Source organism: Crassostrea angulata, chromosome 2, assembly GCF_025612915.1.
Source record: "Crassostrea angulata isolate pt1a10 chromosome 2, ASM2561291v2, whole genome shotgun sequence".
Taxonomy (NCBI): domain Eukaryota; kingdom Metazoa; phylum Mollusca; class Bivalvia; order Ostreida; family Ostreidae; genus Magallana; species Magallana angulata.
In genome coordinates, this window is record NC_069112.1 from 27,605,566 (window position 1) to 27,621,997 (window position 16,432).

The following is a 16,432-nucleotide window of genomic DNA, read 5'->3' on the forward strand; positions in this document are numbered from 1 at the left end:
GGTATCAATTTTTTTTTATTATGAATAAAATTATTACATGTGTACTAATAGCTGCAGGTCTGTATCTCCCGGTCTGAAAAAAAAAGGATGGACGACATGGGAGCTACAGTGCCTCCCATAGTAAAAAACTGCAATTTACGGCGCACAAAAAATTGCGCTGGTTTTGGACTGATTAACCTAATTTCCGAACATATCCTATACAAATATTTGATTCCAAAAAATTCTTTGGACATTTTACTACAGACATCATCACTTTACTTGCCTTTGATATTTTTTCAAACTCCTTCACCTACAGACCTGCAGCTAGTGTACTAAGAAATGAACACACCCTAGTATCTCAAAGAGGATTTTCAAATAAGAATAAGTATAACTTGATTTTATTTGAAATATTTTTTAAAAAAGTCAATGATACAATTCAACACAAGAGATTTAGTTATCATGGTCCATTTTATATTCCTATTCTAAGGACTGGATCACAATTTTAAAAAAAAGTAAAGTTCGCAGCACTGTTAAGGTTTACTTTGTGGTTGCGCCGACCAGAAAATACGGGAAATGTTTACTATGACATCACACAAAACAACAAGTCGTCAAAAATGCTAATTAACAAAGTAATTTCCACTTGTTATGGGTACGAAAACATTAAACTAGATTAAAAAGTACCTATGCTTGCAACTTTGTAGTCAAATAAGTCCAACAACGATAAATATAAACAACTGACTGATCGCGGTGCATTTGTTGATGTGACGTCATATTGTAAATTTTGACGCATATTATGTGTAGAGAGAGGCGGATCAATCATTTTTTTTAACATAAGAAAATGCATTTCATAAATGAACGGATCATAATCAAAAAACAACTATTATACCATGAAATGCTATCTACTATGCTTGTTTTGATTCGGCATATAATTATTTTTTAGGGCGTGTATTATTTCTTTTTTAGAATGTGTAATATACAAGTTTGATGTGTTCGACATAGGGAAGCCTATCTAGATCTTCTTTTTACAAGGGCATACATTTAACAGATCATTCTGATCTTTTGGATTTAAATTAAAGAAATGTTTAATTTATTAAAAAGTGATTCTGCTTCAATGAAATCTACAGAATAAATTATTAAATATGTAAAATATTAAGCAAAGATCATATAGATTCCAACCAGAGCTCATTTCTTTGAAATTTATTCTAACAAAATAAGAACTCTATACAAAGCAGCAGATTTTTTCAGAATCTACAAGAATAGTAGAATTTAATAATCATTTAGAATTTTAATTTTAAAAAGGGTATGCCCTTGTAATATTGAAATTTGTTTATGACCTCCAATGGGAAGAATTATCAACACATATCACGTGACCATCAATTCAGGGGACCACACTCAGTGTCATACAAAGTAGCATTCACTGTATTGTTTCATTTAATACCACATTTGTATCATAATAAAATAACTTTACATAAATATTTTGTAATAATGGATGCATCGTTTTATGAACGTTTAAATCCGTTGATATTCTCATAGCAAGCCTTCACAGTGCTGCGTTTTAGACACTTGTTCTTTTAATACATTATGATTTAGATTGCACGTCAATTAACATTAACATGACAAAAACATTCACGGAAATTTGTATATATCAAATATTGCTGAAACTACAAAAATGTTATTCCTGATTAGGTAATGTTCATTGTATAAAACGTGCAAGAAAAAACATTAGATTACATCAAGGCTTTGGTTTACATACAAAAGAATGTTCTAAAGTCTTAACACTATCAACATTTTATTTTATTGTAAAAAGTATAAAAGACGATGAAATACAACAATATGTATATAAAGCTTTACGAAATAAAAAAAAATCTGCATATTTTTGTATTAAAAATTTGAAACATTACATAAAAAAGTTAGTTTCTAACACCGTCAACAACACATAAGTTTTACGTATAGTACCATACCGATTAAACAAATAGTAAACACATAAATCTAAGTAATCAAAATAACCATTAGGGTTTTATTAATTGGAGTATGTTAAGATACATAATAAAACCATGTTTTTGTTTAGGTTAGATACACGTTGTTTTTGAATCTGCTGTGTAGAAAAGCGTAACGTAATCTTAAAATCGAAATGTTGTCATAAAACATTGAAAAGTAATTTACACAGTAATGTTACTTGTACTGAAAAACACAAGCTCGATTTGTTACAGTTTACCATTGTTCGTTAGTAAACCTGCGAGCTATCTAAAAAAATTTTCTGTGCGCGTGAATTTAGTTTAGTTACCTATCGTTGCTTGCATGCATATTTACATATAGAACCTTCATCCCCATTAGGGTCATTTTTCTAGGGTGATCAGTCTGAATAATATGTAAATTAGTGTGTCTTTAACAAGAACTTGAAATCCTGGCAAAGGGTCAGTGTGGAGACAGCAATTGTGTCAATGGAAGGAGGAGATAAAATACACAAAATGATGCAATTCTATAAAGTGTTTGCGCCCTAATTATATCTTAAGATAAAAGATGAATACGAGGTCACATTTGCTTAAAACATTGATGATCCTAATCGTCAGAGTACATTACATCAGCCGCAAACATGACTCCACAGTGACTAAGGGTTTTATATTTGTTCGTTACGCAGCTATGCCACGCATCACCAATTTTCTTTATGTTTTAATTCATGGATACACCTATGTGTAATGAGCAAAAAGACAATAAAATTAGGTTGCTTGGGAGAAATGTTACCATAGTAACTGATACTAAAAATGGACAAATTGCAAAATATAAATACTTTGAAGTCATATGATATGGTTATGCCTACTTAAATAAAGCAAAAAAACCTTAAACAAGCTTTTAAAAGTGTCAAATTTCATTTTTTTTTTAAATTATAAAAGATCTATTACTTTTTTAATGTTACTATTTAAACAGCTAAAATTATTTAAATGTACAGATAAATGTATGGATAACTATTAAATGTTTACGTCCCTATAAATTTCAATGCAATAAACATTTTTAATACGAAAATTGAAACCTGTTGCTAAGGTAACACGCTTTAAAAAAAGAAATAATTAGAAGCATAAAACTGAAATGTTTTGTTACTACTTATAAATATCTGCCTTCATTCCTTGATATACCTCAATAGCTTGTTATGCAACACGGAGGTATCGCCGCTATAAAATTTGATGTAGCATTGAAAATCATACACCAACATTTCATTCAATCAATGAAACTAATTTTTTATATGTATTCAAAGATGTACAACCTTGAATTACCACCACAAAACTTATTACTGTTACCGATACAACGCATATTGCACTCTCCATCCGGCGCAGCAGTAGGTGGATTCAGAATCTTATTGCCGCAAAAGCAAAATTCACCATTCTGAAAAACACATCATCGTAAACTTGCGCTTTTTGATATGAATATATTATGTGTCCAACAAAAGCGACCATTCAAAAAAAAATGTTTGTACAGTATTGTTGCAAAACATATCTTTTATATTATTAATATACATGTATACAAGCAAAGTTCTTTTTGTATAAAATGACATAACAAATTATGAATGATAATTCTTTCGTTTGTCCACTATCTAAACTTATTATGTTTCACCTAATATTCTTTTTCTGAAGAAGTTGTAATATTTTTATATCAAACATGCAATATACATGTAGAATAATGCTTTAAGTATTCGGACAAAATAGCGACTCTTTTACATTTGCGTATAAATTTTTTTATAAAATGAAATAACAAATTATGAATGATAATCCTTTCGTTTGTCCACTATCTAAACTTATTATGTTAAACCCAATATTCTTTTTCTGAAGAAGTTGTAATATTTATATATCAAACATGCAATATACATACAGAATAATGCTTTAAGTATTCGGACAAAATGGCGGCTCTTTTACATTTGCGACAGAATATGGTAAAACTTCTAGCTCCAGTTTTCATATTCAAAATATCTTTCAAACTAAAGAACTTTATATGATAAGAGTTAAATTTGGCCCCATAATTCGCCATTTTTTAAGTGTTTCGGGTACAATAAAATGTTATAACTAATTTTTCAGAAGAGTTTATGTAAAATATATTTTTCATCTATTTATTTGATTTATTTGCACTCACTGGCAGTATATGACGTCAGAAGTGACGCCATTTCTATAATTCGATCAAAATCAGCCAAAAAATGACATTTTTCTTATCTATTTACGAATGGGAAATATAGAGCGCATGCTTGAACAAGGACAATCTTTTTGACACTTATTAGAAACATCTCTGATTAAAATATTTTATTTGTTCAAGAATGCGCTCTGTGTTTTCGGAAGGAAAAACTGCTTGAAAACAAGCTGTTATACACTAAAAATGCAAAAATGGCGGAAAAAGGTTGTCTTTACAATGTCATATTTCTAAATTGTGGGCAATTGAACCAAAATGAATATTATGTAAACACATCACATACATATCTGTACTAAGAAAACAAAGATTGATAGTAAAATGATAATGTTCATTTTAGGGGGCCATTTTCTGATTTCTTTGTAAGATGGCTTTTCAGTCAAACGACATTTTGTTATCGTCGAAATTTGCCTGCTATATGTTAAATACATACAGGAGTGTCATTTTAGTCCAGAAGAGCTGGATTTTGACAAATATAACCTTCCTTGGTCTCTATTCTACAAACTCTTATCTAATGATTTCGTTTAATCAGATGCTAAATATTTTTGATGATGCTGATGTCGGGGCTCTGTGCCTGCCAGCTAATTTGTCTTGGGCTATTGCTATGTTAGGTTCATAATATGTTAATACCCTAGAGAAAGGAAAACCACATCACTATAAGCCTGAATATATGATGAGCGGTTTGGCTATAATCGTGTTCTATACTGCAAATAATCCTGGGTGGAACGCACACGATGTACCAGATCATTGTCGTATTGAAAAACTTCCATTTTGAAGAATGGTTTGCTAAAACAGGGTGCAAATTGTCATCTAATATCTTTTGATATTGCCAGCATTTATGTAACCGTCAACGTCATATATAGGGCCGACACCATGCCATGTGAGACACTCTCAAAGCATCCCTTTGTAACAGGCTAAGTCTTTTGTGCCTAAAACAAATCGGGTCTTCATCCATAGGCTCTTGCATGAAAGTCCTTTTTTCCTGTAATTTTCTACAGCGAGCTTTTGCTTTTCGACACCAAAACAAACGTTTTTGACTATATACATCATTATTGACTGTATTTTCTTTCTTGAAACTGATATTTTCTACCCATTTTGAAGTCAATGAAACTGCAAACTTGGTTTGTCTCTATTCTAATTGAATTTTGATACAATGTCGTGTTAATTGTTTCTTCTTTTAACATTTACTTACCTCTCTGATAGTCTGTAAACCCTTGCTTTATCCGTGAGTGTTCGACATTTTCATGGAGTGTTTTATATTAAGCCCCGTTGTTCAGTACGGTTTTTCAAGCTCCCAATTTTAAATCTTGGTATATGCAAGGTATTTGACGCATGACATTGATTTTACCCGCTTCCAAAACAATTCTGAGTGATTTCTTATCCATAATTGCCTACTTCTTTTCCTCTGGGAGCATTTTTTTTAAGACAACAGAGGTATCTTTACATATGCAGACAAAATAACATCTCATGATATTTGAAACAACATTGATGATAGGCTAGTAAATAACTTCTGAAATCTCAATTCCATGTATAACCTAATTATCTTGCTATCAAACGCTACTAAGCGCGTTGTAAACACGCCGCCATTTCGTCCAAATACTAGTACATACTGCATCAGACTTTATTTTCTAAGAGTATACAAACCCGCAGGCCGTAATATTTAAAGTTGTTTTGGTGTTGGAGTAAACAAAAGACTTCACACTCATGTTCTCCATTTGGGTTAACTCTATATTGTCCAAATTCTAGAACATTCTGATTGTAATCGTATATGAAACATCCCAGTTTTTCTAAATGGAAAAAAAAGTTTCAATTGAATCATATACATGTACCTATACTTGTATATTTCTATATAGTCTTGAAAAAGAGAATGTTGCCTTTACGATCACATATTTTCGATGAAATAACTCTTCATTATGTGTATGTTTTTTGTATTGATTTTAGATTGAATTTTTGTTTAGTTTTTTTTTTTTGGTGGAGTTGGGAGGAGGGGTTAATCAATTAAAAGATTGTTGACTCTTGACCTAAATTTGAATGCTTGTAAGTTTCTATTTCTAAAAAAAATTATATACACACAATTACCTATGATAATATATTTCTTATTTTATAAATTTTAATTTCCCAGTAAGCTTTCAATATGATTTGGAATTTTTTTCTCCTTAAAAATTATGTTTCAGAAACTGAAAGAAAGTGAAAGGCATGATTGTAAAAGGTATGCCTTACAACCCGTCGAGACAAGAAAAGAAGGGATACCGTTAAAACATCTGCCATGGAATTGTGGTTATTAATGTATCCTTTTAGGGAATTTAAAGAATAGTTACAGAAAAATAATAATTTATAAAGCAACTGTTAAACATCGATTTTTAACAATACGATTTGATTTTTTTCCCCTAAATGCAATTTATACTTCTTAGTGTTAGCATAGGTTTAATGTGTTGAAAAGTCAGCTTGTCACGTTATCTTACGTTTCGTTGTGCATTTCAAATTTGTCTTCCAAGATCCATCAGGGTGACAGACAAAACGCTCAGAACCTTGTGGCTTGTATCCGGCAGAACAGGTGATATGAATTCCTTTTTCTAAACCTATGGCATCCCATTCCTTAACCTTTTCCATCGAGAAACGTTCATTTGAAGGTATACCACAATCTGTTAATTAAAAATTAAACATCAATTTTCGGTTATTATTATATTTCTTTTTTGTATGCAAGATATATATGATATTAAAAAGATCTTACCAAATATTGAGAGATGTCTAAAATAGCCGAATTTTGAGATGTTATTAAAAATAAAGATTTTATAGAAATAAAGGTGATGTCCGTTTAGTGCCCTGTACCAAGTTTCTCTTTTATACGTACATCTAATAAAACGATCCTTATAATTCTTCTAATTTATCTACATTATTAAATCTTATGATTGAAAAAAAAAACCCACAAAAACATGTAAGAGTTGTCTCTTTCACCGTTATTTGTGACACAAAACAATATATGAAAATGAAGAACCTGAAAGAACACAGCTAAACTGTCCAAAAGGTTTTGGAATGCACTTTTCATTCATCGAACAGTTTGACATCGAACATGCTCCTGCAATGGTCTGTAAAATATAAATGGTACAGTGGTTTTGCCAGTATTCATAAAACTCCTAGGTTTATGGATTTCATTATTGAGTATGCCAAAAATTACTTTTGTATTGCAGTTCAATGTCGTATTTATGTCAATTACATTTTAAAGACTACCGGCCATGAATATGCGTATTTTTTAAAACTTTCATTTACACAAAATTCAGGACATTTTGGGCATGAATAAGAATGAAATTACAGTTTAACAAAAGAAATATAACAGTAAGTGATAAACATTTGAATAATAATAGTCCCTTTTTGGTTCCCTCGAACATGAGCATTTTCTTCCTTTTTTTGCAGGTACACAATTTAATGCAATTTTTTTTCAGAACTTTTTATTTAAGAATTATATCAAAATCAGCTGGCATAATCTATTTTATTCCTAAGTACACAACATAAAACTGTATTTAAGCGTTATAAAAATTATTAAACTTTTTTCTCTTTTTGTGGGCTTGTGCTGGGATACAGTGCATGAGCTACATCTAACAAGTTGTTTTTATCCCTTAATCAATTTCCAAGGCTTCAGAATAGAAAATTCATAAGTTGTTTGATAAAGTCATAGACAATCACAAATCGCTGTCTATCCAGATATTCAATTGACGTGTTAATTTATAAAATCAGATATATAAAACTTACAAAAACATTAGTGAAATAAATGAAATTAAAACTACAAAAAATAATAACAATTGTTTTTATCAGAAAATGGATGTTAAAGACCCGATCATAAAACAGGAGGCCCATGGGCCACATCGCTCACCTGAGTAACAATAGACACATGGTAAAATAAGCTTAATGGAGTAATGGTACAAATTATCTGGACAATGTTGTACATCTATAATAGATGTACATCTATAATAGATGTAGATCCTGTATAAATAAAATCCATTTTCCCCTTGGATATTTTTATGTTTGTAATAAGTTCCTTTTCTAACAGGATGATTTTATTGCCATATCACATTTTGAGCGTGGCAGTTCTGAACAATACCCTAACCAATTGATTATATATGTAAAATCAACCTAAATCAAACTCTGAACCCCTTGTGAAACTCTTGAATTGTCCAGGGCCCAAATTCAACAATTTTAAAAAATCAGCACTCTGTCAAAATGCGTGCATATGTTAAATAAAACCATGTCTTATTATATTTTAGTTTTTGTAAATTAAATATTTTACTTTGTAAAATTGGACCCCAAATGTAACCTCACCCTCCTCCTTAATTTATAATATTTCAATTTTAACTAATTTAAATCTACACTACCTAAGGTTGCTCCCACTAAAGATACAGCTTTTCTAGGCAAATGGGTTTTATAAGATTTTTAAAAAATATATATTTTTGTGTTAAAATGTGTCTCCCTCTCTCCCCGCTGCCAACCAAGAGCCAGGAGACCTTGATTTGAACAAACTTAAATCTACTCTACTTGTGCATGATTCCACACAAGTTTCAGCTTTTCCGACTGATTAGGTTCACTGCAAAGAAGCATTTTATAGATTTACTATATATATTCTTATGTAAAAATTCAACCCCATATGTAGCCCCACCCTACCCCTGGGGATGAGGATTTTAATAACTTTGAATTTAAAACTACCGAAGATGCTTCCACACAAGTTTCAGTTTTTCTGGCTTATTAGTTTCTGAGTAAGACAATTTTAAAGATTTACTATATGAATATTCCAATGTAAAAATCCAACCCCCATGGTGGCCCCATTGTACCCCCAACGATCATGATCTGAACAAATTTGAGTCAACACTAACAATGGATGACTTCCGGTTCTCTTGCGAGAGATGTAGAGACGCGCCAAAGTTGGGGTGATTTTTTTTTGATTTACTGGGCTCTTTTCGATCTAAATCCGACTTTTTTAGTCACATTAAGACTTCAACTGCAAACATGCCCCCGAAGAACAGGGGGAAAAAGGCTGACGGACCCCTTGACGAATTTGTGAAAGGCAGAGACCAGACATCGGGAGCAGAGGAAATTCGGCCGAATCAAGAAACGAGCGACTCGTCTGATATTACGATACCTTAAGCGAGAGCGCTTACCCATTCCTTGTTCATAACTAACCAATTATTTCCTTAGTTTTCTATGAAATGAAAATACGATAAGCATTTATCACTGTTGTATTATATAAACATTCATGAGAATCAAAATTTATATAAACACTTTAAAAATATAAATTGAATTTAATCAATTATGACCCGTATATTATAGAGATATGGGATGTGTAAAAAATCGAAATTCTTTGGAACAAGGTAACAAATTTACCTGTTGATTGCACAGTTAAATCGCACGTGAAAGAATCGGATTACATAAACATTAACTCGTATGTAGATGATTTGTGTAGTTTGTGCTCTATCTTCATTTCTTTTACACTTACTTTTCTAAAACTTATGATAAAATTAATATTCGTTTTGGAAACAAGGAGCTGAAAGACTTGCTGTCAACTTTAATAACTAAAGTAGAGGATAACCTCGGTGGACGGCTCACTTCGCTGGAGGCAATGTTCAACGAAACAATGATCGAAGTTGAGACACGTGTCGGCGAACTAGATGACAGGGTGTCAGAAATAGAAAAAGATACATGGAAAATCGCTCTTTTGGAGTCAAAAATTACTGAACTGAAAGATTATATCATGAACCAAGAAGCCAGATCGAGGAAGTACAACCTTCTGGTTTATGGAATTCCAAAACAGGAAAAAGAAAACCCCCTGGAGGTACTCAACCAGTTCTTACGGAATGATCTCAGATGGAGAAAGCAGTGGTCGATTCTCTCATTGTTCAAAATGCCCACCGCATTCCAAGGAATCCGGACAACAGATACAAAGAGACGGCACCAGAAGCTATTATTGTTAAATTTGCCTGTTTAAAGGACCGCAACATTATTCTAGCCCGTATCCATGAAGTTAAGCTGCCAAAAGGAAAGTCGGTCCGTACAGATTTACCTGGCCCAATGAAGAAAATGCGTACACAGTTGGCTCAAAAGGCCTATCAGCTACGCAAGTAAGGACTAAAAACCCGATTCATCGAAAAACCTACATCGGTGGAACTTCAAGTCCGACGTACAACAGACAACAGATGGTCCATGTACGACATGTGATATTGTGTCTCAGTGACTGTGTCATATAATTGGTATTGAAAAACCTCTAACATGTGTTAGCCTAAGTTAATATCGTCCATTTTTGTGACTAGAACATGTTGCCAAAGATTAATTAATTACGACATGTGATAGTGTATCTCAGTGTCATATAATTAGTATTGAAAAACCTCTAACATGTTTTAATCTACGTTAATATCTGGTTATTTTTGTCATATAATTGGTATTGAAAAAACTCTAACATGTTTTAGCCTACGTTAATATCTGATTATTTCTGTGACTAGAATATGTTGCCTAAGATTAATTAATTACGACATGTGATAGTGTATCTCAGTGTCATATAATTGGTATTGAAAAAACTCTAACATGTTTGAGCCTATGATAATATCTGGTTATTTTTGTGACTAGAACATGTTGCCTAAGATTAATTAATTACGACATGTGATAGTGTATCTCAGTGTCATATAATTGGTATTGAAAAACCGCTAACATGTATTAGCCTACGTTAATATCTAGTTATTTTTGTGACTAGAACATGTTGCCTAAGATTAATTAATTAAGATATGTGATAGTGTATCTCAGTGTCATATAATTTGTATTGAAAAACCTCTAACATGTGTTAGCCTACGTTAATACCGTCCATTTTTGTGACTAGAACATGTTGCTTAAGATTAATTATGCATAATTTTGAATGCTTGTCTTCCCCCTCAATGTCAAAGTATCTCATCCTTATAGTGTTCTGCACAATGCTGGAAGAAATTTTTTTATTTACAATTGATTTTCAGCACGCTAGAATGTATGAATGTGTTTTTGTTTATGGGCTTGTACTAAATACTTTGAGTGATAATGAGTGAATTTAAGATTTTATCCCTAAATTGTAGAGGGCTCCATGATGTTAACACACGAAAAGATGTGTTCAAATATTTGCGAGAACAAAAAGCATCCCTGTACTGTTTACAAGATACTCACTGTACTGAAAATGATAAAAGTGTTGTAAATGCACAATGGGGCCTGGATTTTTTAATGAGCCCTGGTAATTCAAACTCAAGGGGAACACTGACCCTTACTAATAATAATTTTGAATATACTGTTTCAAAAGTATAGTTATAACAGGGAAGGAATATAAACTACTAAAATACGACAATGTTTATAAACGATGGGATATTTTCTCTTCCTTTCAATAAGTGTCCTCTGTTTTAATTTACACTTGGGATACTCTATTTTTTCCAACTTCCGCTTTCTTTTTTCAAACTTGAACAATCTTAGTATATATAGTTACTCTGTGTACACATCCATAAACACTGGATGAATGAGTGTGTATATGCAAAAAATGTCCTATGTACAGCTTTTTTCACAATACTACTGTTAATTTGATGACTTCAGGGCCTCCCAACCTCAAATAAATGTTTAAGTTGTCTGGGACAATAACATATTTAAATTTAAAAAAAAAACAAAAAACTATGGATGTTTCCACACCTGTTTCAGCTTTTCTGGTCAATTGATTTTTGAGAAGAATTTTTTAAAAGATTTTTCTCTATGTTTACCTTATCGACAAATTTGAACCCCCTCCCCCGTGGTGGCCCCACCCTATCCCTAAGGATCAATACTAGTATTTAACAGACTTGAATTTACACTACTTAGGATGCATGCATCCACACAAGTTTCAGCTTTCCTGGCCATTGTTTTGGAGAATATTTTTTTTTCAAACGTACCAACACAATTTTAATTATACTCAATTATCGCCCTTTGAAAAAGGGCGTGGCCCTTCATTTAAACAAACTTGAATCCCCTTCACATTAGGATGCTTTGTCAGTGTTTGGTTGAAATCGGCTAAGTGTTTCTGGGGAAAAAGTGGAAAATGTAAAAAGTTTACAGGACGGACAGACAGACACACTTACGGACCCCAGGCAAAAGAATGTTCAGAAAAGCTCACTTGAGCTTTCAGCTCAGGTGAGCTTTATAAAAGCTAGCGTATTGGATAAACTTTAAACGAATCTGTTTTGATATTTTATACAATGATATGATTTTTGTTTTATTAATAAAGTTATTATAAAAAAAATGCTGTTGTATTTTTCGATGAAGTAACAAGGCCAAACAGTATATCAATTTTTATAAAAGAAATCTGATGTTATTCATATGTTATATCAATCAATGATATAAATAGACCTGAATCCATGTATAATATTTACCTTTTCCCAGTCCTCTATATCACTGTATATCCACCCAGGCGTTTCTTTAAACAGATCAGGTACAGTTGTCCTGTTTTCAAAGTTGGTCTGACAGAAGTGGGCTCCCTGGTGGTAGTTGACGGACCGACATCGTGTTGTTCTCAGACAATCCTCCACACAATCCAGAATACTGTATAATTTATCATAGGACGTTATCATCCTTCTGCCCAACTTGTGTCCATACTGTAGCATTGAGTAGCTATGTCGAAGGTCAGCAAAACAGCTATTGATGAGCATGAGCGCAAAACAGATCCTTAAACATAGGCGCAGATTATCGTAAAGAGGAAGCATTTTTTTCATGGCTTGACACAACGTATGTCGAATATTTTTTGAAAAGTTGCACCAAACGATAGCCTATATATTGAATATAAAACTATCGCCGTGTTTATGCAGCATGGCTGGTGTTAATTGGTATTCGAAATAGTTTATCAAATTGAAGCTATAAAGTACAAAAGAATAACATATTCATTATCTATGTCAAATTGGCATTTTGTAAAAGTTACCACTGTGATACTTGACATGAAATTTTCAATAATTTAATAAAATCAATATATTCAATCACTCTAACGTCATGTTTTAAAAGGTTAGCGATAAAAAACTTGAACGTTAATGCTTCATCATAAAATTGCTTTGAAATAAATAAAAAAAAAATGAATGCCAAGGTTCATAGATCTTGATCAATGGCTTGAAAACGTAGAAAATATTATTTTTTATGATGTTTTGCTCGATGACTAGATCTAATCATTTCGAGCTTAATTGTGCCTTACACATGACGTTAATAAATTAAAAAAAAAATTTAATGCTTCTTAGAACTTAGGAAGATTTTTTGGTTTGTTTACAGACTTTTCCTTTTTTTCCGGATTACGACAACGAGCACACCGCGGGTGTGACCGGTAAGCAGAAGATGCTAACTTCTCCTTAGAGCCTGATCCTACCTGTATCTTTTTGGAATCAGTGTTGCTCTGCTTTGAATTTTTATTTCGTTTTATGGTTTTTTGAGATGGTTGACGGCTTGTTATTGTCATTTTTTTTATTTCTTTTTAATTTAACGCCAACACTTGTCATTTTTTGTCCAACGAAAGTGAGCTTCCTTGGGGAGAGAGTTATTCTCATACAATCCTCCTCATAATCTAGAATGCTGTAGTTTATAAGTTAGATTATCATCCTTCTGTCCAGTTTGTCTCTATACTGTAACATTGAGTAGCAATTCCGAAGTATTTATTAAACTGTTAATGAACAAAATGCCAAAGCATCATAAAACAGAATTTCAAATTATTTTTAAGTGGATACAATTTTGTCAAGTCCTAACATTAAATATTTTAAAAGGTTAATGCAAGTCGTACTAGACAATAATCGATCGATCTAATCTTGGTTGAACGCAGACGGAAGTTACAAATTACACGGAAACAACATATCCATTATTTCTATTGAATTGGTTTTTTTTGTCATAGCTACTCTGTGATATTTTCTAGAAATTACTGAGTGTCGACAAATCATAAAATTTCATTACACTACGTGTTTGTTTTAATGATCAAAAACTGTTCCATTTGGTTCTTTAATTTGTTTACTATGAAATGTGAAATCGGGTCATATAAATCTCATAACAATGTAAGGAATGTTTTGCCGTTTTTGATAATGTAGATGATTTTAGATGCTGTCATTTCGATCGAATCTGAAGCGTGACCCATAAAGGAAATACATTATTGATACTTTAAAGGAAATCCACGTTCTGTTCAATTCGTCAAAAATGTTTAGCATTTTATAAGCCCGGTTAATAAAAGCTCTGTGAAAATGAATATATTTTTCTAAAATGAACGTAAGACTTCAGGACAGATATGAGCATGGTATTTTTGTTTGCTGCATTAAAAGTAATTGTATAATTAAGCGTATTTAAACATCGGATTATCATTCATTTTATATTAAGCGTTGCAAATAGCAAGCTTTTGATACAAATTCAAGGAAAATACATAACAGGAACATAGTAAACACAGACCTCTAAAAAAATAGAGGTAGGTACAGAGGAAACGCGGACCTCTAAAAAGATAGAGGTAGGATCAGTTGTCACGGAGGAGTGAGCATCCTCTGCTGTCCGGTCATACCCGCCATGTGCTCTTTGTCGTAATCGGGAAAACCAAAAACAGAAAATCCTTAGACAATTTGGAGATTAATTATGGTCTTAAAAGAAGTTGCTCGCTAGATAGCGCCACCACATCACAGAGTTTTCGTAATGAAATCCGCCAAGGCGCTATTGGGAGCAAAGTAGACCGAAAACCCTTGGCTAGCGAAGATGACTAATACTTATCTGAACTGTTCAATGAAAGATTGATGGGTTTAGAAAAAATAATTTATAAGTTTATATTGTTTGAAGGTAATAATTAACTTCCGCTTTATGTATCTTCAAGTTAAAGTAACCGGTTATTATGTACTAGGATGGCGTTTACATCAATTTATCACAAATCTATGTACTCGATATTTGGTTCATGTCTGATTTTTTTCTCTCGTACAGTTGCCTAAATGTATGTATTGATGTTGCATCTGTTACAATCCCAAAAGAAAATTATGGGTCGCAGTTAAAAGGTGAACAAGTCTCAAAATGCAGTTGCTTGATTTCTATTGTCATATGCTGAAATAATGGCATCATGAATATCTAACAACAATGTTACGATGTCATTAATACATGTTGTTTACTGTAACAGTTTTATGAAGTTTTCATAATGGTTTTACTATTCACAACTTTTTCATATTGACATTTTGTGAAAACCGGTAAATCTGTGACATAACGAGAAAACTTATTCAGAAAGTAAAGTTATATATGTTTTTTTTTTTATATTATAGACAAAAATAATTGAAACACTGGTAACAATCTCTCTCTCTCTGTGTTTGTCTGTCTGTCTGTCTGTCTGCCTCTCTCTCTCTCTCTGTGGTTATATTGTTAATTTCTTTATTATTAATAGCAAAATAGGAATGACATTATCTACTTTTTTAATGTTATTAAAAAAACATACAAAGGTTTCAGTGATGATCAATTAGGTCATAAAAAATACCTTACCGATGAAAGTAATGAAACATATGTCATATCTTTTTTGTGAAAAAGAAATTTTGGCGATATTTGCGGGAGTCTTATTGTCAGAAATTTTCTGGACGATAACAGGTTCTTGCCACGCCAATTTAAATTACAATATGGGCGTGGTTAAGGCTTCAAGGCGAAAAATAGTCATCGCGAAAAATTTCATCTACTGTACCTCGCTAAATAAAGATGTTGCGAATTAAAGTCGTATTACTGTAACCGAGAGAAATGAATGTATTTGTTCATTAATTAATGCAAGGTCAATTCAATCGAGCTGAAGTCAGTCTCCGCTTCCATACAGCAATTTTGCGTTTAAAGGTAGGCTTGATAAGTTCAAGCAATGAGTATATTCATAAGCAGACAAAGGACTTTGATTACTATATCCCGATGCTGTTTTGTCAGTAGATGTAAACTGAATAGTCTTTTTACGACACAGGTACTTTAAGGACTTAAAAAAGGTAGGGGTTTATTGTCCTGCTCGCAAAATAATTGCCTCGCGTGACTACTACATATTACCCCCTGACAAGACTTGTACAATCCATAGAATTGTCAACACTCTGAGGAACATACATGTACAAGCACAGCTGCGAAATAACGGCGCTATTGCTTTTAAATTAGCAAGGCAAGTTCATCACATGTTCTGGTGTTATGTTTTGGTGACGTTAAAACCAGTAATACATGCAACTAAGATACTGTGGAATCATTAAAGAGGGTGACTTTTTGTGGATAGCTTAAATCATACAAGTTTATGGGGACGGAATTTCGTGTATTAGTTTATACCTACAAAGAAATT

General features: G+C 32.4%; 1 protein-coding gene across 1 annotated transcript; it reads right to left on the minus strand.

Annotated features, from left to right (window-relative positions):
• Positions 1-6,594: 6,594 nt before the first annotated feature.
• LOC128174118 (uncharacterized) lies at positions 6,595-12,809 on the minus strand. Its single transcript, XM_052839751.1, has 3 exons — positions 12,534-12,809; positions 7,142-7,232; positions 6,595-6,788 (listed from the first exon to the last, which is right to left on the minus strand). Exons 1-3 carry the CDS (start codon positions 12,807-12,809, stop codon positions 6,595-6,597), a joined length of 561 nt encoding a protein of 186 aa, XP_052695711.1.
• Between the last annotated feature and the right edge of the window lie 3,623 nt (positions 12,810-16,432).

Coding starts and splice junctions, on each gene's coding strand:
- LOC128174118 (XM_052839751.1), bottom strand. CDS start 12,809: ATGCTCATCAATAGCTGTTTTGCTGACCTTCGACATAGCTACTCAATG. Junction 7,233..12,533: donor ATATAGAGGACTGGGAAAAG/GTAAATATTATA, acceptor TATATTTTACAG/ACCATTGCAGGAGCATGTTC. Junction 6,789..7,141: donor GTTTAGCTGTGTTCTTTCAG/GTTCTTCATTTT, acceptor TTTAATTAACAG/ATTGTGGTATACCTTCAAAT.